This window comes from Rutidosis leptorrhynchoides, chromosome 9 (genome assembly GCF_046630445.1).
Source record: "Rutidosis leptorrhynchoides isolate AG116_Rl617_1_P2 chromosome 9, CSIRO_AGI_Rlap_v1, whole genome shotgun sequence".
Lineage (NCBI taxonomy): Eukaryota > Viridiplantae > Streptophyta > Magnoliopsida > Asterales > Asteraceae > Rutidosis > Rutidosis leptorrhynchoides.
This window is the reverse complement of record NC_092341.1, coordinates 79,926,687-79,954,124: the sequence shown is the minus strand read 5'-3', so window position 1 is coordinate 79,954,124 and position 27,438 is coordinate 79,926,687. Positions and strand designations below refer to the sequence as shown.

The 27,438-nt window shown below is 32.9% G+C and overlaps 1 protein-coding gene across 2 annotated transcripts; it reads left to right on the top strand.

The window, feature by feature from the left end:
- The first annotated feature begins 24,601 nt into the window (after window positions 1-24,601).
- LOC139865602 (uncharacterized) lies at window positions 24,602-26,909 on the top strand. Of its 2 annotated transcripts, XM_071853669.1 has the most exons (5): window positions 24,602-24,939; window positions 25,528-25,605; window positions 25,721-25,820; window positions 25,935-26,068; window positions 26,382-26,909. In XM_071853669.1, the coding sequence occupies exons 1-5, from the start codon at window positions 24,610-24,612 to the stop codon at window positions 26,601-26,603; spliced, it is 864 nt and encodes a 287-aa protein (XP_071709770.1). In that variant the 5' UTR covers window positions 24,602-24,609; the 3' UTR covers window positions 26,604-26,909. The 2 variants fall into 2 exon arrangements, with proteins under 2 accessions (XP_071709770.1, XP_071709771.1); XM_071853670.1 differs by lacking the exon at window positions 25,528-25,605.
- Window positions 26,910-27,438: the final 529 nt, after the last annotated feature.

The window sequence follows — 27,438 nt, the reverse complement described above, 5'->3', positions numbered from 1 at the left end:
CACGACCATTACATAATGGTTTACAATACAAATATGTTACAACAAAATAAGTTTCTTGAATGCAGTTTTTACACAATATCATACAAGCATGGACTCCAAATCTCGTCCTTATTTAAGTATGCGACAGCGGAAGCTCTTAATAATCACCTGAGAATAAACATGCTTAAAACGTCAACAAAAATGTTGGTGAGTTATAGGTTTAACCTATATATATCAAATCATAATAATAGACCACAAGATTTCATATTTCAATACACATCCCATACATAGAGATAAAAATCATTCATATGGTGAACACCTTGTAACCGACATTAACAAGATGCATATATAAGAATATCCCCATCATTCCGGGACACCCTTCGGATATGATATAAATTTCGAAGTACTAAAGCATCCGGTACTTTGGATGGGGTTTGTTAGGCCCAATAGAACTATCTTTAGGATTCGCGTCAATTAGGGTGTCTGTTCCCTAATTCTTAGATTACCAGACTTAATAAAAAGGGGCATATTCGATTTCGATAATTCAACCATAGAATGTAGTTTCACGTACTTGTGTCTATTTTGTAAATCATTTATAAAACCTGCATGTATTCTCATCCCAAAAATATTAGATTTTAAAAGTGGGACTATAACTCACTTTCACAGATTTTTACTTCGTCGGGAAGTAAGACTTGGCCACTGGTTGATTCACGAACCTATAACAATATATACATATATATCAAAGTATGTTCAAAATATATTTACAATACTTTTAATACATTTTGATGTTTTAAGTTTATTAAGTCAGCTGTCCTCGTTAGTAACCTACAACTAGTTGTCCACAGTTAGATGTACAGAAATAAATCGATAAATATTATCTTGAATCAATCCACGACCCAGTGTATACGTATCTCAGTATTGATCACAACTCAAACTATATATATATTTTGGAATCAACCTCAACCCTGTATAGCTAACTCCAACATTCACATATAGAGTGTCTATGGTTGTTCCGCAATATATATATAGATGGGTCGACATGATAGGTCGAAACATTGTATACGTGTCTATGGTATCTCAAGATTACATAATATACAATATAAGTTAATTAGGTTATGGTTGGAATAGATTTATTACTAACTTTCACGTAGGTAAAATGAGTAGTTTTTATCAATCTTGTTTTACTCGCCATTTCTTCGTTTCTAATCCGTTTTGAGTGATTTCAGTGGCCACGGTTTCGTATTGAACTTAACTTTATGAATCTAAACAGAAAATGTATAAGTTTAAAGTCAGAAATACAAGTTACAAGTCATTTTTGAAAGAGGTAGTCATTTCTGTCGAAAGAACGACATCTTGATGACCATTTTGAAAAATATACTTTCACTTTGAGTTTAACCATGATTTTTGGATATAGTTTCATGTTCATAATAAAAATCATTTTTCCAGAAGTATAGCTTTTAAATCAAAGTTCTTCTTAGCTTTTAATTATCCCAACCAAAACAGCCCCCGGTTTTACTACGACGGCGTTTATCCAGTTTTATGGTGTTTATCATGTTTCCGGGTTTTAAATCATTAAGTTAGCATATCATATAGATATAGAACATGTGTTTAGTTGATTTTAAAAGTCTAGTTAGAAGGATTAACTTTATTTGCGAACAAGTTTAGAATTAACTAAACTATGTTCTAGTGATTACAAGTTTATAACGTTGAATAAGACAGCTTTTTATGTATGAATCAAATGATGTTATGAACATCATTACTACCTCAAGTTCCTTGAATAAACCTACTGGAAATGAGAAAAATGGATCTAGCTTCAAAGGATCCTTGGATGGCTTGAAAGTTCTTGAAGCAGAATCATGACACGAAAACAATTTCAAGTAAGATTTCCACTCGAAATAAGATTGTTATAGTTATAGAAATTGAATTAAAGTTTGAATATGATTATTACCTTGTATTAGAAAGATAACCTACTGTAAGTAACAAAGGTTTCTTGATCTTGGATGATTACTTGGAATGGATTTAGAAAACTTGGAAGTAAACTTGCAATCTTGGAAGTATTCTTGATTTTATGAAACTGGAACTTTTGGAATTTATGAAGAACACTTGGAACTTGAAGATAGAACTTGAGAAAGATCAATTAGATGAATAAAATTGAAGAATGAAAGTGTTTGTAGGTGTTTTTGGTCGTTGGTGTATGGATTAGATATAAAGGATATGTAATTTTGTTTTCATGTAAATAAGTCATGAATGATTACTCATATTTTTGTAATTTTATGAGATATTTCATGCTAGTTGCCAAATGATGGTTCCTACATGTGTTAGGTGACTCACATGGGCTGCTAAGAGCTGATCATTGGAGTGTATATACCAATAGTACATACATCTAAAAGCTGTGTATTGTACGAGTACGAATACGGGTGCATACGAGTAGAATTGTTGATGAAACTGAACGAGGATGTAATTGTAAGAATTTTTGTTAAGTAGAAGTATTTTGATAAGTGTCTTGAAGTCTTTCAAAAGTGTATGAATACATATTAAAACACTACATGTATATACATTTTAACTGAGTCGTTAAGTCATCGTTAGTCATTACATGTAAATGTTGTTTTGAAACCTTTAGGTTAACGATCTTGTTGAATGTTGTTAACCCATTATTTATTATAACAAATGAGATGTTAAATTGTTATATTATCATGATATTATGATATATAATATATCTTAGTATGATATATATACAGTTAAATGCCGTTACAACGATAATCGTTACATATATGTCTCTTTTCGAAATCATTAAGTTAGTAGTCTTATTTTTACATATGTATTTCATTGTTAATACACTTAATAATATATTTAATTATCATTTAATATAATTAACCAAGTGTATCAATATCTTAATATGATTCATATGTACCTAGTAAGACGTTGTTATAACGATAATCGTTATATATATCGTTTTCGAGTTTCTTAAATTAATAGTCTCATTTTTATGTATATAACTCATTGTTAAAATACCTAATGAGATACATACTTATAATAAAATCATGTTAACTATATATATAACCATATATATGTCATCGTATAGTTTTTACAAGTTTTAACGTTCGTGAATCACCGGTCAACTTGGGTGGTCAATTGTCTATATGAAACCTATTTCAATTAATCAAGTCTTAACAAGTTTGATTGCTTAACATGTTGGAAACACTTAATCATGTAAATAACAATTTCATTTAATATATATATATATATATATATATATATATATATATATATATATATATATATATATATATATATATATATATATATATATATATATAAACATGGAAAAGTTCGGGTCACTACAGTACCTACCCGTTAAATAAATTTCGTCCCGAAATTTTAAGCAGTTGGAGGTGTTGACGTACCTTCTGGAAATAAATGCGGGTATTTCTTCTTCATCTGATCCTCACACTCCTAGGTGAACTCAGGTCCTCTACGAGCATTCCATCGAACCTTAACAATCGGTATCTTATTTTGTTTAAGTCTCTTAACCTCACAATCCATTATTTCGACGGGTTCTTCAATGAATTGAAGTTTTTCATTGATTTGGATTTCGTCCAACGGAATAGTGAGATCTTCTTTAGCAAAACATTTCTTCAAATTTGAGACGTGGAAAGTGTTATGTACAGCCGCGAGTTGTTGAGGTAGCTCCAGTTGGTAAGCTACTGGTCCGACACGATCTATAATCTTGAATGGTCCAATGTACCTTGAATTTAGTTTCCCCCGTTTACCAAATCGAACAACGCCTTTCCAAGGTGAAACCTTAAGCATGACCATTTCTCTAATTTCAAACTCTATATCTTTTCTTTTACTGTCCGCGTAGCTCTTTTGTCGACTCTGGGCGGTTTTCAATCTTTGTTGAATTTGGATGATTTTCTCGGTAGTTTCTTGTATTATCTCCGGACCCGTAATCTGTCTATCCCCCACTTCACTCCAACAAATCGGAGACCTGCACTTTCTACCATAAAGTGCTTCAAACGGCGCCATCTCAATGCTTGAATGGTAGCTGTTGTTGTAGGAAAATTCTGCTAACGGTAGATGTCGATCCCAACTGTTTCTGAAATCAATAACACATGCTCGTAGCATGTCTTCAAGCGTTTGTATCGTCCTTTCGCTCTGCCCATCAGTTTGTGGGTGATAGGCAGTACTCATGTCTAGACGAGTTCCTAATGCTTGCTGTAATGTCTGCCAGAATCTTGAAATAAATCTGCCATCCCTATCAGAGATAATAGAGATTGGTATTCCATGTCTGGAGACGAATTCCTTCAAATACAGTCGTGCTAACTTATCCATCTTGTCATCTTCTCTTATTGGCAGGAAGTGTGCTGATTTGGTGAGACGATCAACTATTACCCAAATAGTATCAAAACTACTTGCAGTCCTTGGCAATTTAGTGATGAAATCCATGGTAATGTTTTCCCATTTCCATTCCGAGATTTCGGGTTGTTGAAGTAGACCTGATGGTTTCTGATGCTCAGCTTTGACCTTAGAACACGTCAAACATTCTCCTACATATTTAGCAACATCGGCTTTCATACCCGGCCACCAAAAATGTTTCTTGAGATCCTTGTACATCTTCCCCGTTCCAGGATGTATTGAGTATCTGGTTTTATGAGCTTTTCTAAGTACCATTTCTCTCATATCTCCAAATTTTGGTACCCAAATCCTTTCAGCCCTATACCGGGTTCCGTCTTCCCGAATATTAAGATGCTTCTCCGATCCTTTGGGTATTTCATCCTTTAAATTTCCCTCTTTTAAAACTCCTTGTTGCGCCTCCTTTATTTGAGTAGTAAGGTTATTATGAATCATTATATTCATAGATTTTACTCGAATGGGTTCTCTGTCCTTCCTGCTCAAGGCATCGGCTACCACATTTGCCTTCCCCGGGTGGTAACAAATCTCAAAGTCGTAATCATTCAATAATTCAATCCACCTACGCTGCCTCATATTCAGTTGTTTCTGATTAAATATGTGTTGAAGACTTTTGTGGTCGGTATATATAATACTTTTGACCCCATATAAGTAGTGCCTCCAAGTCTTTAATGCAAAAACAACCGCGCCTAATTCCAAATCATGCGTCGTATAATTTTGTTCGAGAATCTTCAATTGTCTAGACGCATAAGCAATTACCTTCATTCGTTGCATTAATACACAACCGAGACCTTGCTTTGATGTGTCACAATAAATCACAAAATCATCATTCCCTTCAGGCAATGACAATATAGGTGCCGTAGTTAGCTTTTTCTTCAATAACTGAAACGCTTTCTCTTGTTCATCATTCCATTCAAATTTCTTCCCTTTATGCGTTAATGCAGTCAAGGGTTTTGCTATTCTGGAAAAGTCTTGGATGAACCTTCTGTAGTAACCAGCTAGTCCTAAAAACTGGCGTATGTGTTTCGGAGTTTTCGGGGTTTCCCACTTTTCAACAGTGTCTATCTTTGCCGGATCCACCTTAATACCTTCTTTGTTCACTATGTGACCGAGGAATTAAACTTCTTCCAACCAAAATGCACACTTTGAAAACTTAGCGTACAATTCTTCCTTCCTCAATACTTCTAACACCTTTCTCAAATGTTCACCGTGTTCTTGGTCATTCTTTGAGTAAATAAGTATGTCATCAATGAAAACAATGACAAACTTGTCAAGGTATGGTCCACACACTCGGTTCATAAGGTCCATGAACATAGCTGGTGCATTAGTTAAACCAAACGGCATGACCATAAACTCGTAATGACCGTAACGTGTTCTGAAAGCAGTCTTTGGAATATCATCTTCTTTCACCCGCATTTGATGATACCCGGAACGTAAGTCAATCTTTGAATAAACAGACGAGCCTTGTAGTTGATCAAATAAGTCGTCGATTCTCGGTAGTGGGTAGCGGTTCTTGATGGTAAGTTTGTTCAACTCTCGGTAGTCGATACACAACCTGAATGTACCATCTTTCTTCTTGACAAACAAAACAGGAGCTCCCCACGGTGATGTGCTTGGTCGAATGAAACCACGCTCTAAAAGTTCTTGTAATTGGCTTTGCAGTTCTTTCATCTCGCTGGGTGCGAGTCTGTAAGGAGCACGAGCTGTTGGTGCAGCTCCTGGTATAAGATCTATTTGAAATTCAACGGATCGATGTGGGGGTAATCCCGGTAATTCTTTCGGAAATACATCGGGAAATTCTTTTGCAATGGGAACATCATTGATGCTCTTTTCTTCAGTTTGTTCTTTCTCGACGTGTGCTAGAACTGCATAGCAACCTTTTCTTATTAGTTTTTGTGCCTTCAAATTACTAATAAGATGTAGCTTCGTGTTGCCCTTTTCTCCGTACACCATTAAGGGTTTTTCTTTTTCTCGTATAATGCGAATTGCATTTTTGTCACAAACGATCTCTGCTTTCACTTCTTTCAACCAGTCCAAACCGATTATCATATCAAAACTCCCTAACTCTACTGGTATCAAATCAATCTTAAATGTTTCGCTAACCAGTTTAATTTCTCGATTCCGACATATATTATCTGCTGAAATTAATTTACCATTTGCTAATTCGAGTAAAAATTTACTATCCAAAGGCGTCAATGGACAACTTAATTTAGCACAAAAATCTCTACTCATATAGCTTCTATCCACACCCGAATCAAATAAAACGTAAGCAGATTTATTGTCAATAAGAAACGTACCCGTAACAAGCTCCGGGTCTTCCTGTGCCTCTGCTGCATTAATATTGAAAACTATTTCGCGGCCTTGTCCATTCGTGTTCTCCTGGTTCGGGCAATTTCTAATAATGTGGCCCGGTTTTCCACATTTATAACAAACTACATTGGCATAACTTGCTCCGACACTACTTGCTCCGCCATTACTCGTTCCGACACCATTTGTTCCTTTCGTTCTATTAACCCCTGGTCCGTAGACCTCACACTTCGCCACGCTATGACCATTTCTTTTACACTTGTTGCAAAATTTGGTGCAGAACCCCGAGTGATACTTTTCACACCTTTGGCATAGCTGCTTCTGATTGTTGTTGTTGTTGTTGTTGCGGTTATTATTGTTGTTAGGATGATTGTTGTAGTTGCTGTTGTTGTTGTTGTTGTTGTTGTTGTTGTTAGGCCGTTTGTTGTAGTTGCGATTGATGTTGCGATTGTTGGGATAATTGTTGCGATTATTGTTGTAATTGCTGCTGTTGTTGTATTGGTGATTCTTATCACCGTTTTCCTCCCACTTTCTTTTGACTTGCTTCACATTGGCCTCTTCAGCAGTCTGTTCTTTAATTCTTTCTTCAATCTGGTTCACTAGTTTGTGAGCCATTCTACATGCCTGTTGTATGGAGGCGGGCTCTTGTGAACTTATATCTTCTTGGATTCTTTCCGGTAATCCTTTCACAAACGCGTCGATCTTCTCTTCCTCGTCTTTGAATGCTCCCGGACACAATAGGCACAATTCTGTGAATCGTCTTTCGTACGTAGTAATATCAAATCCTTGGGTTCGTAACCCTCTAAGTTCTGTCTTGAGCTTATTGACCTCGGTTCTGGGACGGTACTTCTCGTTCATCAAGTGCTTGAATGCTGACCACGGTAGTGCATACGCATCGTCTTGTCCCACTTACTCTAGATAGGTATTCCACCATGTTAACGCAGAACCTGTGAAGGTATGCGTAGCGTACTTCACTTTTTCCTCTTCAGTACACTTACTTATGGCAAACACCGATTCGACCTTCTCGGTCCACCGTTTCAATCCGATCGGTCCTTCGGTTCCATCAAATTCCAAAGGTTTGCAGGCAGTGAATTCTTTGTAGGTGCATCCTACACGATTTCCTGTACTGCTAGATCCAAGGTTATTGTTGGTATGTAGCGCAGCCTGTACTGCGGCTATGTTTGAAGCTAGAAAAGTACGGAATTCCTCTTCATTCATATTCACGGTGTGTCGAGTAGTCGGTGCCATTTCCTTCAAAATAGTCAAATGGAACAAGTTAATCATACAGAATATTAAGAGTAGTTAATAGTATTTCGTAGCATAATATGAACTCATTTATAAAAGCTTTTTCTTCATATTAGCGTTTTATAAGTTTAAATTCGGGTAGTACCTACCCGTTAAGTTCATACTTAGTAGCTAATATACAATTCAACTACTACAATTCTATATGAAAAACTGATTATAATAATATTTCGCGTTCAAACTTTTACACAATATTTTACAAACTTACAATACCGCTTATTTTACATATAGCATGAAATATAGCACACAATAAATTTGATACAAGATGGTTGTGAAGATAATTCTAGCTAGTACACAAGTCGTTCAGCAAAGGCAATAAAGACACGTAATTCATACGTCCAGAAACAAGTCATGCATTCTGGTTTTACTAGAATTACTTCTCATCCTTGGTCTTGTGGAACATAACTGTTATGGCCGTTGATAAGACAGCGTGTTGTAACGTCGTCAAAGGCACGAGTGTTACGTAATGTCCAACAGTCCCGTAACAATCTAAAAACCTCATTTCTTACCCCAATTACCGACTCCGTCACTTGTGGGAACGTTTTGTTTAATAGTTGTAGCCCGATGTTCTTGTTCTCACTTTGGTGAGAAGCGAACATTACTAATCCGTAAGCATAACATGCTTCTTTATGTTGCATGTTAGCCGCTTTTTCTAAATCACGAAGTCCAATATTCAGATATATTGAGTCAAAATAATTTCTTAACCCATTGCGTAAAATAGCATTTGGGTTCCCCGCAATATATGCGTCAAAGTAAACACATCGTAACTTATGGATTTCCCAATGTGATATCCCCCATCTTTCGAACAAAAGCCTTTTATAAACCAAGGCATTCTTGGAACGTTCTTCGAATGTCTTACAAACTGATCTCGCCTTAAATAGTTGTGCCGAAGAATTCTGACCGACTCTAGACAAGATTTCATCAATCATGTCTTCGGGTAGGTCTCTTAAAATATTGGGTTGTCTATCCATTTTGTGTTTTTATACTGTAAAATAGACAAGAGTTAGATTCATAAAAAAAATACTTATTAATACAAGCAATTTTTACATATATCATAAAGCATAAGCACACTATATTACATATATTACACCACACGAATACAACTATCTTATTCCGACTCGCTTGTTTCTTCTTCTTCGGTTTTGGATCGTTTTGCCAAGTTTCTAGGGATATATGATGTTCCCCTAATACGAGCCGTCGTTTTCCACATTGGTTTAGAAAAACCTGGTGGTTTAGAGGTTCCCGGGTCATTGTTACAACTTAAGGACTTCGGGGGTTGACGATACATATAAAGTTCATCGGGGTTGGAATTAGATTTCTCTATTTTTATGCATTTTCCCTTATTATTTTCTTTTGCCTTTTTAAATTCAGTTGGGGTAATTTCTATAACATCATCGGAATTTTCGTCGGAATCTGATTCATCGGAGAATTGGTAATCCTCCCAATATTTTGCTTCCTTGGCGGAAACACCATTGACCATAATTAACCTTGGTCGGTTGGTTGAGGATTTTCTTTTACTTAACCGTTTTATTATTTCCCCCACCGGTTCTATTTCTTCATCCTGTTCCGATTCTTCTTCCGGTTCCGATTCTTCTTTCGGTTCCGACTCTTCTTCCGGTTCCTCTTCGGGAACTTGTGAATCAGTCCACGAATCATTCCAATTTACATTTGACTCTTCATTATTATTAGGTGAGTCAATGGGACTTGTTCTAGAGGTATACATCTATCACATAATATCAAACGCGTTAAGAGATTAATATATCACATAATATTCACATGTTAAAAATATATAGTTTCCAACAAAATTTGTTAAGCAATCATTTTTCAAGTAAACACGGTCGAAGTCCAGACTCACTAATGCATCCTAACAAACTCGATAAGACACACTAATGCAAAATTCTGGTTCTCTAAGACCAACGCTCGGATACCAACTGAAATGTCCCGTTCTTATTGATTAAAAACGTTCCATATTAATTGATTTTGTTGCGAGGTTTTGACCTCTATATGAGACGTTTTTCAAAGACTGCATTCATTTTAAAACAAACCATAACCTTTATTTCATCAATAAAGGTTTAAAAAGCTTTACGTAGATTATCAAATAATGATAATCTAAAATATCCTGTTTACACACGACCATTACATAATGGTTTACAATACAAATATGTTACAACAAAATAAGTTTCTTGAATGCAGTTTTTACACAATATCATACAAGCATGGACTCCAAATCTCGTCCTTATTTAAGTATGCGACAGCAGAAGTTCTTAATAATCACCTGAGAATAAACATGCTTAAAACGTCAATAAAAATGTTGGTGAGTTATAGGTTTAATCTATATATATCAAATCATAATAATAGACCACAAGATTTCATATTTCAATACACATCCCATACATAGAGATAAAAATCATTCATATGGTGAACACCTGGTAACCGACATTAACAAGATGCATATATAAGAATATCCCCATCATTCCGGGACACCCTTCGGATATGATATAAATTTCAAAGTACTAAAGCATCCGGTACTTTGGATGGGGTTTGTTAGGCCCAATAGATCTATCTTTAGGATTCGCGTCAATTAGGGTGTCTGTTCCCTAATTCTTAGATTACCAGACTTAATAAAAAGGGACATATTCGATTTCGATAATTCAACCATAGAATGTAGTTTCACGTACTTGTGTCTATTTTGTAAATCATTTATAAAACCTGCATGTATTCTCATCCCAAAAATATTAGATTTTAAAAGTGGGACTATAACTCACTTTCACAGATTTTTACTTCGTCGGGAAGTAAGACTTGGCCACTGGTTGATTCACGAACCTATAACAATATATACATATATATCAAAGTATGTTCAAAATATATTTACAATACTTTTAATACATTTTGATGTTTTAAGTTTATTAAGTCAGCTGTCCTCGTTAGTAACCTACAACTAGTTGTCCACAGTTAGATGTACAGAAATAAATCGATAAATATTATCTTGAATCAATCCACGACCCAGTGTATACGTATCTCAGTATTGATCACAACTCAAACTATATATATATTTTGGAATCAACCTCAACCCTGTATAGCTAACTCCAACATTCACATATAGAGTGTATATGGTTGTTCCGCAATATATATATAGATGGGTCGACATGATAGGTCGAAACATTGTATACGTGTCTATGGTTTCTCAAGATTACATAATATACAATATAAGTTAATTAGGTTATGGTTGGAATAGATTTATTACTAACTTTCACGTAGGTAAAATGAGTAGTTTTTATCAATCTTGTTTTACTCGCCATTTCTTCGTTTCTAATCCGTTTTGAGTGATTCCAGTGGCCACGGTTTCGTATTGAACTTAACTTTATGAATCTAAACAGAAAAAGTATAAGTTTATAGTTAGAAATACAAGTTACAAGTCGTTTTTGAAAGAGGTAGTCATTTCTGTCGAAAGAACGACATCTTGATGACCATTATGAAAAACATACTTTCACTTTGAGTTTAACCATGATTTTTGGATATAGTTTCATGTTCATAAGAAAAATAATTTTTCCAGAAGTATAGCTTTTAAATCAAAGTTCTTCTTAGCTTTTAATTATCCCAACCAAAACAGCCCCCAGTTTTACTACGACGGCGTTTATCCAGTTTTATGGTGTTTATCGTGTTTCCGGGTTTTAAATCATTAAGTTAGCATATCATATAGATATAGAACATGTGTTTAGTTGATTTTAAAAGTCTAGTTAGAAGGATTAACTTTATTTGCGAACAAGTTTAGAATTAACTAAACTATGTTCTAGTGATTACAAGTTTATAACGTTGAATAAGACAGCTTTTTATGTATGAATCGAATGATGTTATGAACATCATTACTACCTCAAGTTCCTTGGATAAACCTACTGGAAATGAGAAAAATGGATCTAGCTTCAAAGGATCCTTGGATGGCTTGAAAGTTCTTGAAGCAGAATCATGACACGAAAACAATTTCAAGTAAGATTTCCACTCGAAATAAGATTGTTATAGTTATAGAAATTGAGTTAAAGTTTGAATATGATTATTACCTTGTATTAGAAAGATAACCTACTGTAAGTAACAAAGGTTTCTTGATCTTGGATGATTACTTGGAATGGATTTAGAAAACTTGGAAGTAAACTTGCAATCTTGGAAGTATTCTTGATTTTATGAAACTGGAACTTTTGGAATTTATGAAGAACACTTAGAACTTGAAGATAGAACTTGAGAGAGATCAATTAGATGAAGAAAATTGAAGAATGAAAGTGTTTGTAGGTGTTTTTGGTCGTTGGTGTATGGATTAGATATAAAGGATATGTAATTTTGTTTTCATGTAAATAAGTCATGAATGATTACTCATATTTTTGTAATTTTATGAGATATTTCATGCTAGTTGCCAAATGATGGTTCCTACATGTGTTAGGTGACTCACATGGGCTGCTAAGAGCTGATCATTGGAGTGTATATACCAATAGTACATACATCTAAAAGCTGTGTATTGTACGAGTACGAATACGGGTGCATACGAGTAGAATTGTTGATGAAACTGAACGAGGATGTAATTGTAAGAATTTTTGTTAAGTAAAAGTATTTTGATAAGTGTCTGTAAGTCTTTCAAAAGTGTATGAATACATATTAAAACACTACATGTATATACATTTTAACTGAGTCGTTAAGTCATCGTTAGTCGTTATATGTAAATGTTGTTTTGAAACCTTTAGGTTAACGATCTTGTTGAATGTTGTTAACCCATTATTTATTATAACAAATGAGATGTTAAATTGTTATATTATCATGATATTATGATATATAATATATCTTAGTATGATATATATACAGTTAAATGCCGTTACAACGATAATCGTTACATATATGTCTCGTTTCGAAATCATTAAGTTAGTAGTCTTATTTTTACATATGTATTTCATTGTTAATACACTTAATAATATATTTACTTATCATTTAACATAATTAACCAAGTGTATCAATATCTTAATATGATTCATATGTACCTAGTAAGACGTTGTTATAACGATAATCGTTATATATCGTTTTCGAGTTTCTTAAATTAATAGTCTCATTTTTATGTATATAACTCATTGTTAAAATACCTAATGAGATACATACTTATAATAAAATCATGTTAACTATATATATAACCTTATATATGTCATCGTATAGTTTTTACAAGTTTTAACGTTCGTGAATCACCGGTCAACTTGGGTGGTCAATTGTCTATATGAAACCTATTTCAATTAATCAAGTCTTAACAAGTTTGATTGCATAACATGTTGGAAACACCTAATCATGTAAATAACAGTTTCATTTAATATATATATAAACATGGAAAAGTTCGGGTCACTACATGCAGTGGCAGCCATGGCTGCTACTTTCAAAACAGAGACAATAGCAGTGATACTAAAGCAGGTGACAAATGGGTGTTCAGTTGGGTTATGAATCTAAACAGAAACATACAAAATTAATTATTGAATTATATTTGGGTTTAATTGATCAAGAACAGGTACCAGTAGTTTTCTAATGAAGATGATGAACTCCAACATTGAACTTAAATTCTGGACGCTTTTAGATTAAGATTTCTATATGAAATAGGTTGTAAATCGTTCACTGAATCTTCGTAGCTCGTCAATTGGTCCAGAAACAACAACCCTGATTCGAATTTCATAAAGAATATCACAGTTGACTTTTTGTTTCCAAACTTTGACTTTGAAATTCGAAATTAAAAGAAGAAATTGGGATTTGAAAACTTACTGATAGTTTGAATAAATGATTCCTAACACGATTGCATTTTTAGATTTTGATGATAGTCTCGAAATTGATCTATTGATTCAAACCCATCGTCTTAGAGAAAACGAATCTGTTTCTTTAATTTCTGCTTGATTTCTTTTCGAATTGCAGAAGAGGATTTTAAAGTGTGTAATCGATTGATTGATACAGTAACAAGGAGTGATCGATGGGGGATTATAGTGGAGATATTGGATCGACAATATGTCACGAGAAGAACAGGAATGAAGAAATTAAAATAAAGATGACAGTGATATATATTTTAATCGTATTAATCTGATTTCATATATTATATTTTATTTAATACATTAATAATAAATATAAATATATTAATAATAATAATAATAATAATAATAATAATAATAATAATAATAAAAATAATAATAATAATAATAATACTATTAATATTAATGTAAATAATAATATTAGTAATGAAAATAATAATAATAATGATAACACTGATATTAATAATAATAATAATAATACTATATCAAATTAAATATATCAACTTTCATATAATAATTGTAACAATGCTAATATTAATTTTAATAATAATGAATGTAATAATAATATAACAACTATAATTAATCTTGTAATTACATTTAATATATTAATATTACAATTTATTAATTATATCATATTTACTAATTATATAATATACTACATATTTATATTTATAAATTTATATATATTATAATATATATGATATCACTTATATATATATAGAATTCATATAGATATATTCATTTAAATAATAATATAATTATTCTGTATATTATTTTACATTTTTACTTCTAATTGATTAAAGTGTATTATATTAGTTTAAAATTATTTTATATACACTTATATATATATATATATATATATATATATATATATATATATATATATATATATATATATATATATATATATATATATACATATTTAATTACACGCAACTGTTCGTGAATCGTCGAGAATAGTCAAAGACCAAATGATTTCATAAAATAGTTCAAAATTTTGGGATTCAGTTTACTAGACTTTGCTTATCGTATCGAAATCATATAAAGATTAAGTTTAAATTTGGTCAAAAATTTTTGGGTCGTCACAGTACCTACCCGTTAAAGAAATTTCGTCCCGAAATTTGATTGGGATGATCATGGCAGACAATAAGTATGTTTTCATGACGCATACGAGCTAGAAATTAGATTTTTATCATCAGTGAATAATATGGATAAAACATTTCGTTTATGCGAAGGGTACGAGTGAAGTTATCACAAAAGAGTGAAATGACTAAATGTGGATTCGTCATATCTTTTGACGTAGACAGGATTGAATTCCGGAATTCAAGGGATTTAGAGAAAATCTTTGTAATAAGATTTGATTCTTCGGCGAATAAGGAAATTAAGATCTCTATAATTAAATACGGTGATCTGCCTCGATTACTCTATCTGATATTTTCATTATAAATTAAAATCTTCCGTTCCATTAATCTCAGCATTCCTATACTTTCTTTCTTAGTTCATACATCCAAAAGATTGTGAAAATGCTTAATCCATTTCTAATCCTTGATATTTTTCTAATTATCATTTCTTTCATCCTTCTTTTCAATCTCCCCTCAGAAAAATTTGTTTACTTCTACTATTACCTTAGGGTGATGTTATTCTTAATTATACCGTGTTTTTATATTGCTATTCGTATTAATATCCACGGTCTGTAACCTCCGTGTTGTTATTAGGCTTTATATTTTCTCTTATATTTTGGAGCTCTTTGCCTTTTTATCCTCTTCTCGACCTCTAGTAAAGCGAGTAACGGTCCCGAATTCGTAAGTATAAAGTTTCGAATGATCTTAATGTTCTAAATAGGAAAGAACGTAATAGCACGATTTGATTTATTAAATTACCAGAATCACTGAGAATAGAACTATCAAGAATATACTTTCTTGATATGTTCAGAAGTTAGACAGAATGAAAGAGTTATGTAACATGGCACATGATGACGTTATGATCTGTGAATCATCACGTCCCATTAGAAACTCAGCATGACTTACTGTAATATAATCACGTTGATCAAGTGTCATTATATTATACTAACTCATGCTTCAATTCCCAACATTACTTCAAAAATATTCCTATTTTAAACTCGAATGTTTCAGAATTTAGAAACTAAAATAGTTTCTTTTATGATGTATTACATATAGCACGGAGAGGTAAATGATTTCAGATAAGAATAGTTATGAAAATATCTTCAGAAATATGGAGGATATTTATAATAAAAGATACGATGATATCTTAGAATTTCTAATATCAGAGAATGATGAAAAATATTATCCGTAAGGGTTTAGAGTCGGGAGCAAGCTATTCGATAATGACTTCAGCAGATACTGAATCATTTGGATCCTTTGAAGGCAGGTTCAGCCTTTGTGATTTGTCCACAGCCTCATTCATACTTTGCTCAATCCATTTTCCAGTTCCAAAACTTCTCTTTTTCTGAGCTTTGCCAATACATTATTCTTTATCATCAAACTTTTTACTGTTAAGGTCGTTTATAGTTTTTGCTGCTTCATCAGCATTTCTAGAACTATTCCGCAGTTCGGGGTGTTTTTCAGAAACATCACATTCGAAGCATGTAAGTCCAGGAGATAGACGTTATATGTACACATATAACTATTGGCGTAGACATGCTGCGAGATTTCAAAATACTGCTTGCTAATTCCCGATGATTTGTATGGCAATTCTCGTTACAAGATGCAGATGAGTAAATAATGGGGTTTCGATAAACATAATGATTTTTCGAAAATCCTAGATCATTACGGTTGTTGATAAGTTTACTGCTAATGTGGTGGCATATAAACGGTTCCCCGGTATCAATGACGACAAGGGTAGTCGTATATATCAGGGTTATAATAAAGCTACTTCGGATGAAAAATCGAAGTTGACTTGCTGGAGCTGTGAAAGAATTTGCTGCTCTGAAAAGGAATCGCAAGTGAATTTTTGCTAATAAATGCCAAAGGATCTGTCGCTTTTACGTGTTAAACTTTTACTTATGTTCCGGGAGTTTTCCAGATGCACGATTGTGGATAACATGTGGTTGGATCATTATCTCGATTGTTCATTGTTTGAAGTGTCTTTCAAGATTTTGGAAGATTTGAACATAGGTTGTAATTGTTAATATACCTATGATGTTCTAACACAGTTTTGAAGTCAAAGTATAGCTTTGAAAGATGTAAGAATCTAAGAGTGATGATACCGGTTATATCTCGAATTGAATTTTGCTGTTTCAAAATCAGAATATTTAATTGAATTTGAATGAGTATGGATGTCTTGATTTCTATGAAAGAATGTATATTGTTGAGAAAATAGTGAGTATAGTTGATGATTGCTGAATCAGATTCAAAGAATCTAACATATTAATTGTGAATTTATATATCTCTCGGGTATTACCTACCCGTTAAACAAAAATTTCACAATTAATATTTTGTACAAAAGAATTTTATTACGGTCTTTATGAAGATAAATATGTGTATATTTTCTTCAGATGTAACATAGATTTAATGAGTTAAAACTAAATTAAACTCATTTGATTTACGGTTGAAACTGGAATTGAGTAATCCCTAAAACTTTAGAAATCACATAAGTATTTCTTCAATGATATTATGAATCAATACTTTGTTATTTGTTGATGCATGATGTTGGTTTTTGTGAAATTCTTGTGAACTTCGCAAGATACGAATGATGTTGTCTGAAAAGTTTCGAGTACATCGATGATAAAAGTGTAAAATCAAACATATATTTGAATAATACACTTGGTTTATTATGAGTTGGAATTTTATTGAATTGTGACAGAAATTGTAGTTAACGATGGCTAAGTTGTGGACGAAGGACGTACCTCATTGCATATTAGCAATATGAATTAACCGAGTAGTTAAGATTCACACATAATAGTTTAGTACGGAAAGATTTATTAGGGTTTAAAAATTTTATATATATAAGATATACATATAAATCTTTCGGTGGAAAACGAGTTAATACTTCATAACTCGTTGATACAATATATTTGTTGTTGATTCGTAATGATGTCCACAGTGTTTCTTGAACTGACAGAGTTTGTGATGTTATAGGTGATGTTGATTCTGACGATGCTGACGGCACTGACTGTGCTGGTGATGCTACGGTACTGCTGATGATGTTGGTAAAACAGGTATAGCTTGCAAATCACACACCATTCTTGTCAGGGTTTCTATTCTTCCTTCTATCACTTTGGTTTACACAACTGATTTATGGTTAAGGCTAGAATAGATAATCTCTAAGACTTTAGAGACTACATAATCATCGCAGAATGTTTCTCCAATGAAGTTATGAATCAACATTTCATCGTTTGTTGTTGTTGGTATTCCTTGATATCTACAGAGCGTATGACACTGGTGCTCGTGGGACAGATTGTAAAGTTTGAGGTTTACGACGCGGTTGTGGTTGGAGGTGGTAATGGTACTGTTGGCATTGGTGATGGTGGTACCAGTTATGCTGTTGATGCTGCTACTGGTGTTTGTAACCTTTGCACCATATTCTCCAAAGCCACTACCCGAGCACGAAGCTCGTTGACTTCTTCTATTACACTGGGGTGATTGTCGGTTCGGACAAGTGGATAAATAAAATCTAAAATTTGATGTAGTATATAATCGTGATGAGATACTCTGAAAATGAGAGAGAAAATGGTGTTTCGGACAGGTTCGCTGGTAAGTGCTTCAGGTTCTTTACCAAGAGGGCAATGTGGTGGATGGAAAGGATCACCGTCTTCTTGTATCCAATGATTGAGGAGGCTACGAACCCATCCCCAATTCATCCAGAATAGATGATGGCTGATTGGTTGATCCATTCTGGTCACACTGCTTTCGGAGCTGGAGTGAGATTCCATTTCGGAATCCGAGGAACTTGGATTAATGACGAATTCCATTTCGTACGATTGAATAAAGGATTTTTCGATATAAAAATGATTTTTGAATATTGGATGGTATTCTATCTATATAGAATATCTATATATATAGAGCAAAAGGTTTCGTAGATTACGGAGGAATTTACGGGATGTGTCAGGCAAGTTTACAGTAATAGATACGATAAGATATGATTTAGCAGTTACGCTAAGATATGAATTTTTTTCTATACACTATTCATGCAATCAATGCAGTAAGACGTGTCTAGACTAAGAATTATAGCATGCAATTTTCGACAAAAATGATAAGTAAAACTTTTGACATGCAGACACGGTCGAAGTCCAGACTCACTAATACATCCTAACGACTTATCAGTTAGACACACTAATGCAGTCCCGGTTCGCTAAGACCACCGCTCTGATACCAACTGAAAGGACCCGTTCATATACATTATAAACGATTCACAATAGTTGATTACATCGCGAGGTATTTGACCTCTATATGATACATTTTACAAACATTGCATTCGTTTTTAAAAGATAAACTTTCATTATATCGAAAATTGACAGGCATGCATACCATTTCATAATATCCACTATCCAACTATAATTGACTTAATAATAATCTCGATGAATTCAATGACTCGAATGCAACGTCTTTCGAAATATATGCCATGAATGACTCCAAGTAATATCTTTAAAATGAACAAATGCACAGCGGAAGATTTCTTTAATACCTGAGAATAAACATGCTTTAAAGTGTCAACCAAAAGGTTGGTGAGATCATTAGTTTTTCATAATCAATCATTTTCAATAATATAATAGACCACAAGATACTCATAATTAGAAAACAATCTGTACAGGTCTATTCCCGCTGTAAAATCATTCATATGAAGAACACCGAAACCTTTTCAACAACTCACCAACGGTAGCTAATGTGTAGTGCAATGACAAAATCATCTCACCGTAGTAGTTAATACAATATAATTCTTACAACGGGGGCTAATGCGTACGCAATACAAAATCATCCCTCCGAGAGTAGCTGAAACGGGGGCTAATGCGTACGCAATGCAAAATCATCCCTCCGTTACCAACTACAAAGTCGACTATAAAACAATACAATACATCGGGGGCTAGTGCGTGTAATGCAAAATCATCCCGCCGATGGTAGTTAAAATGGGAGCTAATGCGTACGCAATGCAAAATCATCTCTCCGTTAACTACTAAATCGAACCTCTGAATCCAAATAATTCTATCATAGAATGTAGTTTTGAATATTTGTGTCTATTTCGTCAATCATTTATAAAAGCAGTTCATGTATTCTCAGTTCAAAAATATATCTCAAAAGCATTTAGGAAACAGTTATAAAAACAGCGCATGTATTCTCAGTCCCAAAAATGTAAAGAGTAAAAGGGAATCAAATGAACTCACTATCCAATATTTTGTAGTAAAAATATTCATACGACGATACTGAACAATGCAGGGTTGACCTCGGATTCACGAACCTATATCATTCGTATATATATTAAAACGTGTAATCGTAACCGAGCAAGTTTATATATTATTATTAATAATATACTTATTATATTATGTTATTTAGATCAATTTAATATATTTAAATTATATATTTTATATAACTAATATTTATCATTCTTTATAATATGTTAATAATAAAAATATATGTTAGGGTTTATATATGATAACAATATATATTTATGTATTATCTGATATATTTTATATATATGTATATAGTTTAGTAGTTATCATTTTAATAATAACAGTATCGTGATATGTAATATTAATATTATTGTAATGTATTTTTATATAAAAAAAATATCCATTTGTAATAATTCTGGTAATGATAAGAATGATAATAATAATGATAGTAATAATAATAATAATAATAATAATAATAATAATAATAATAATAATAATAATAATAATAATAATAATAATAATAATAATAATAATAATAATAATAATAACAACAATAATAATCAGAAAACTACCTCACAAAGAAGGAGTCCAAAAAAATAGCTACCCTCGCCCGGGCTCGAACCCGAGACCTCACGCCCACCCATAAACACCCCAAACTACTCGTCCAATTCAGTTTTTCTGAATATATTTCACATAAAAATATATATAATCCGCCAGTCTATCTGATTGTCCCTTCTTCTTCATCAATATTATGTATTCCTTTTATCATCACCGTATCATTTTCATAATCAAGGTCATAGTTATAATCACAACATAATCATAATCCTAGATCATAATCATATCGAACTTACTCATCTTCATCGCATACCACCATATCATTAAAACCATTTTATCATTCAACAACTTCCATCATCAAATCACATTCGCGTTTATTATTTCATATAACATCATCACTATCATACACCATTATGATCACGTGATCATCACCATCCTTAAATACATTAACAGAAACATGAACGGGTCTAGGCCCAACTCGTAAGTCCAAATAATCAAGAACTGGTCCAAAAGAAAATGTTAATCTTCATCAACAAATCACCTTCATCTAACATAATTGTCATCAACCTTATATCATCTTCTTCTTCACGTCTTCACTACTGCAGAAATCAAACAGAAATTGCAGCGAATAGTTTGAGCTGGGTTGTGAATGAGATGTGAAGAAACATTAAAATAGGAAACAAGAGGTGCAGGGACTGTTTTGGGTTGAAGAACAGCGAACAATAATAGATAGTTGCTGCAGGGTAACAGTAACAATTCGTGCAGTTTGAAATGGGTTTGAAGTGGTGATTTCAAGGTTGAACAGAAAATTAGAAACACTTAAGTAGCAGCAAACGAGTTGTTTTGGTAATGCTTTTCAATAGGAAACAGATATATAAGTGCAGCAGCAACTGCAGTGGCAGCCATGGCTGCTACTTTCAAAACAGAGACAATAGAAGTGATACTAAAGTAGGTGACAAATGGGTGTTCAGTTGGGTTATGAATCGAAACATAAACATACAAAATTAATTGTTGAATTATATTTGGGTTTAATTGATCAAGAACAGGTACCAGTAGTTTTCTAATGAAGATGATGAACTCCAACATTAAACTTAAATTCCGGACACTTTTAGATTAAGATTTCTATATGAAATAGGTTGTAAATCGTTCACTGAATCTTCGTAGCTCGTCAATTGGTCCAGAAACAACTACCCTGATTCGAATTTCATAAAGAACATCACAGTTGACTTTTTGTTTCCAAACTTTGACTTTGAAATTCAAAATTAAAAGAAGAAATTGGGATTTGAAAACTTACTGATAGTTTGAATAAATGATTCCTAACACGATTGCATTTTTAGATTTTGATGATAGTCTCGAAATTGATCTATTGATTCAAACCCATCGTCTTAGAGAAAACGAATCTGTTTCTTTAATTTCTGCTTGATTTCTTTTCGAATTGCAGAAGAGGATTTTAAAGTGTGTAATCGATTGATTGATGCAGTAACAAGGAGTGATCGATGGGGGATTATAGTGGAGATATTGGATCGACAATATGTCACGAGAAGAACAGGAATGAAGAAATTAAAATAAAGATGACAGTGATATATATTTTACGCGTATTAATCTGATTTCATATATTATATTATATTTAATACATTAATAATAAATATAAATATATTAATAATATTAATAATAATACTGTTAATATTAATGTAAATAATAATATTAGTAATGAAAATAATAATAATAATAACACTGATATTAATAATAATAATAATACTATATCAAATTAAATATATCAACTTTCATATAATAATTGTAACAACACTAATATTAATTTTAATAATAATGAATGTAATAATAATATAACAACTATAATTAATCTTGTAATTACATTTAATATATTAATATTACAATTTATTAATTATATAATATTTACTAATTATATAATATACTGAATATTTATATTTATAAATTTATATATATTATAATATATATGATATCACTTATATATATAGAATTCATATAGATATATTCATTTAAATAATAATATAATTATTCTGTATATTATTTTACATTTTTACTTCTAATTGATTAAAGTGTATTATATTAGTTTAAAATTATTTTATATATACTTATGTTTATATATATATATATATATATATATATATATATATATATATATATATATATATATATATATATATATATATATATATATATATAGTGGTCGGATCAAGAGGGAAGTAACCATTCGGGGGGAAGCGGGGGGAAGCAAAAACTTTTTTTTTTTCGTTTTTTGAAAAAACTTTGTTAACGAACATTATAGATGAGATGAAAATATGAACATTTAGTAGAGGCACTTTGTGATAAATGTTTTTATTTTGGCGAGAAAACGCTCGAAGAAGTAATATATAACAATTATCGTGTTTTTCGAGCGTATTTTGAGGTTTTAGCTATTGGGGTTTAGATATTAGGGTTTATAGGGTTTAGATATTAGTGTTTAGAAATTTAGGGTTTAGGGTTTAGATTTAGGGTTTAGATTGAGTTTTTAACACGAACGGTTTAGAGTTTAGGGTTTAGGGTTTGGTGTTTTGGGTTTATGGAATAAACCCAAAACACCAAACCCTAAACCCTAAACCCTAAACCCTAAACTCTAAATCGGGCTAAATTTTACTTCACAAAACATGAAAAAAAAACGTTCATATTCTTCACGAACAATATTATCTTGAATGTTATTTTTGTCGATCATTTTTCCGCCTAAATAATAACATTCATCACGAAGTGTCTCTTCTAAATGTTCATATTTTCGTGTGATATTGATGCCGGAAAAAAAAATAAAAAAAAACGAAAAAAAAAAATTTTTTTTGCTTCCCCCCGCTTCCCCCCGATTGGTTACTTCCCCATTGATCCTCCCCCTATATATATATATATATATATATATATATATATATATATATATATATATATATATATATATATATATATATATATTTAATTACACGCAACTGTTCGTGAATCGTCGAGGATAGTCAAAGACCAAATGATTTCATAAAATAGTTCAAAATTTTGGGATTCAGTTTACTAGACTTTGCTTATCGTATCGAAATCATATAAAGATTAAGTTTAAATTTAGTCGGAAATTTCCGGGTCGTCACAAGGGTTACGTTTCAAGATTTAGTTCGTTGTATCGGATTGTTGTTATTTTCCGATGTTGTATGTATGCTATGGTATTTGTCACAATCTATTGTAATAGGTGGCTATTCACTCAAATTGCGGTTCATGTTTGAACGCGCTTTGTAACTTACAGATTCCTTTGAGAATTCTGCACCATTTGTAACATTGCTAGATGTCCGGATCTTTTTATTTTATGTAAATATATAATGTATTTTGCCAAAAAAAAAAAAAAAAAAAAAATAGTCAATCAAGGTAGTTAAAAATAATAAAAAGAATATATAAAATAACAAAAACATGAAAAGTATTTTAATTTAAACGGAACGCATGAAACTGTCACGTTTTGTGGACTCTCCAAATTATTATTCCAACACGCTGACGCTCACAGCTCATGATTGCTGACTAATATAATAATGTTCTATACCGCCACGTGTACGAATCCAATTCAATCGTAGATTACACGCGCTTGACAAAACGCCATTTTGACTTTTCAAACTCCTTGCCCCCAAAGCAAACCTGAAACACCCTTCACCAATTTCAGCCCAAAAAGGTTTGGTGAATTTTCTATCAAACTGACCCCACCATACCATGCATCTACACAACATATTCCCACCTAAATATGCTTCATTCCTCTTAGTTTCTGAAAGTATATTTATTTAAACTTAATAAATTCCCTTTTTTTAATAAAAATATCTTTGTAGAACAACACAGACCAATATTTTCTAACCGATGGCAGCGGTTAGATTAATGCGTATGTCAAGACCAGCATCGTCTTTCGGGCAACCTAAAAGTACACCGGTGATGGTTAAGGTGAGGCTTACGTGTGTGGCGGCTGGTTTTGGTTCAGAAAGTGGTCAATTGGTCGGAGACGTGGAAAGGAAACCCAAGGTGGTTGCTAAAGCTGCTATCCATATGGAAGCGGCTATAAACGGTTCAGTGGTTGCACCTTCACGAATAAGCGAAAAAGCAGATTTGGCTACGTTAATGCTGTTCATGAGAACGACGATGCTACATAGGCTAAAAGTTGCTACAAGACCTAGACCATGGAGTTTAATCATCCAATCGTCTGTCGAAAAGGTAATATAAAGGCTTACTTACATGTTTTAATTATACTAGTACTATAATGTCATGAAATCTAATACTATACTCGATTTGTCTCGGTCTAAAGTGTCCACTTTAAGTCTTTAACTAGCGCAAAGTTTTACGAAATTCCACTAACTACCTATTTTAGATTTAGTATCTAACCAAACAGTCTAACACGTATCTTTCCACTAAAGTCTTTTTCTGACTGATCAAATAGAAAGTGACTAATTATAATGGGACTACCAAAAATAGTAACCAGAACATTTAATCAGGGGCAGACCTATATAGAAGTGAGTGGTAGTACGGGACACCACTGAAATACGCGATGTAGTGAAAATTTTTTGGGGTTTTTAACTAGTGACACCAGTGGATAGTGTAAATATTTTTGTGTGACACCACTAAAATAAGTCTAGAATTTTTTTTGAGTTTTTAACCAGTGATACCACTGACTACCATTCTTAGATCCGCCACTGCATTTAATATGGGACGAACATAGTATATATATAATTTTATGTTAATCTTGTTCATTAAAACTTTGTATGCTTCATAATATGTGAATAGGTTTCAATGTAATATCTGCAGATAATAATTGACTCGCGATTCTTTACAATGTTTGGCGTAGCAGGAACCTTGCTTGGTTCGGTACTATGTTTCCTTGAGGTATCTAGTTTAACAAAAAATTAGCAACTGATCCAGTTTAGCAAATGATGCTTATATTAATTTTTCTTCTCATCAAATCACTAATTACTAATTGACCCATTGGATGAATCTGCAGGGTGTATTTTTGGTTATGGAATCATACCTCCAGTATTTTCAGGCAATCTACCATCATTCGGATCATGGGCATATCATGCATCTACTCATTGAAGCGCTAGGTACATCTCTAATCTCCATTTCGTACCCACAACAAAGCTATATATTATATCAGAATGATCAGTAACTATAAAATACGAGTATAACTGATACAGAGTATTTTTGGGTATATACAGATATGTTCTTAGTGGGAACGGCAATGCTTACATTTGGTATGGGGTTGCACGTTATGTTTGTCGGTTCACGAGCTTCAGAAGGCAACTTAGTACCAGTTCCACAATCAAACTTTTTCGGGCTATTTCATCTCAAGGTACGTACATCATTCAGAGGTTTAAATAAACAGTTAGTAGGAGTATATGTTAAGTAAACAAAAACATATATATTGAGCTTATTTCATAAATATTATGGTACTCGGTATTATAATAATCTGACCCAACTGAATTAGACCCGACCCGACCCGACCCAACCCATTTCGACCCGCCTAAAAAATCTAAACTGTTTGACCCATGACCCGTTTTGACCAAAACAGGTTTGATCCTTGACCCGACCCAACCCGTTTGCCAGATCAGTATTATTACACGAAGTCCTGTAAATTACTGATATGTTAAGTGAAATTATTACAGGAGATCCCCTCATGGGCTGGAATGAAATCGATGTCTCAAGGAAAGTCAAAAATCGGGCATGCGCTTATGTTATTGCTGCAAGCTGGAGTTTTGGAAAAGTTCAAGAGCATACCTCTAGTTACAGGGTTAGATATGGCTTGTTTTGCAGCAGCTGTATTTGTTTCTTCTGCTGGTTTATTCATTCTTTCACGGCTTTCGATTGATACTAGTACTAGAATCTAAACGATTTAGGAACCAACGATTCTTTCGTCTTCTTATAGGTAGGAGGTAGTATTTTTGTTGGTCCTAGAGTAATCATAATTCTTTAAATTTATGTATATAATCACAAACAATCATAGATACATTGTTTGTAATAAATAAAGCGCTCTAAGTGTATCATATATAAATAATAAGGGAGGTGCCCCAGCCCAAACTACTCAAAACCAGTTTGACCTTCATTTCAACATGAGCTTATGATTTGACCTACGAAACAGAAAACTAGATACCGAAAAAGATTGTCAACAACAAGCTTCCAATCGAACCGTTATCAAAGCCCCATGTTCCTCCCACTGCTTTGGAGCTTATAGGTTTATGTTCTTACTTCATTTCTCACAGTACTACTTCTATATCAGTCACCATGAGGAGTATTTATCCTTGCAAGGCCCCTGGATAATTATTCACAGGGGAGGCCCGGAAGGGAAATAAGGTGATTGACCGCTTGACAGTGGCGAATCTAGGATGAAAACCCAATGGGGTCCCAATTTTTTTTCAAAGCTAGCTATATTTTAAGGTTACTTTAGTTGTTGTTTATTTCCAAACAACCACAAATTCTAAAAGTTGACAGGGTCCTATAGTTAAATTTAGTGATGTCATGTACGATTTAAAGAGGACATTGTAGTAAAAATTTTCAAGGTAGTGGGGTCATAGGACCCCACCCCTCTTAAGTAGGGATGGCAATGGATGCAAAAAAATCAGAGATCCGCGGGTACCCGCACACGCGATGGGCGGATTTTTTTAGAAAAGTATACCCGTGGTTACGGATCGGGTAAAATTTTGTACCCGTTGATGGGTTACGGGC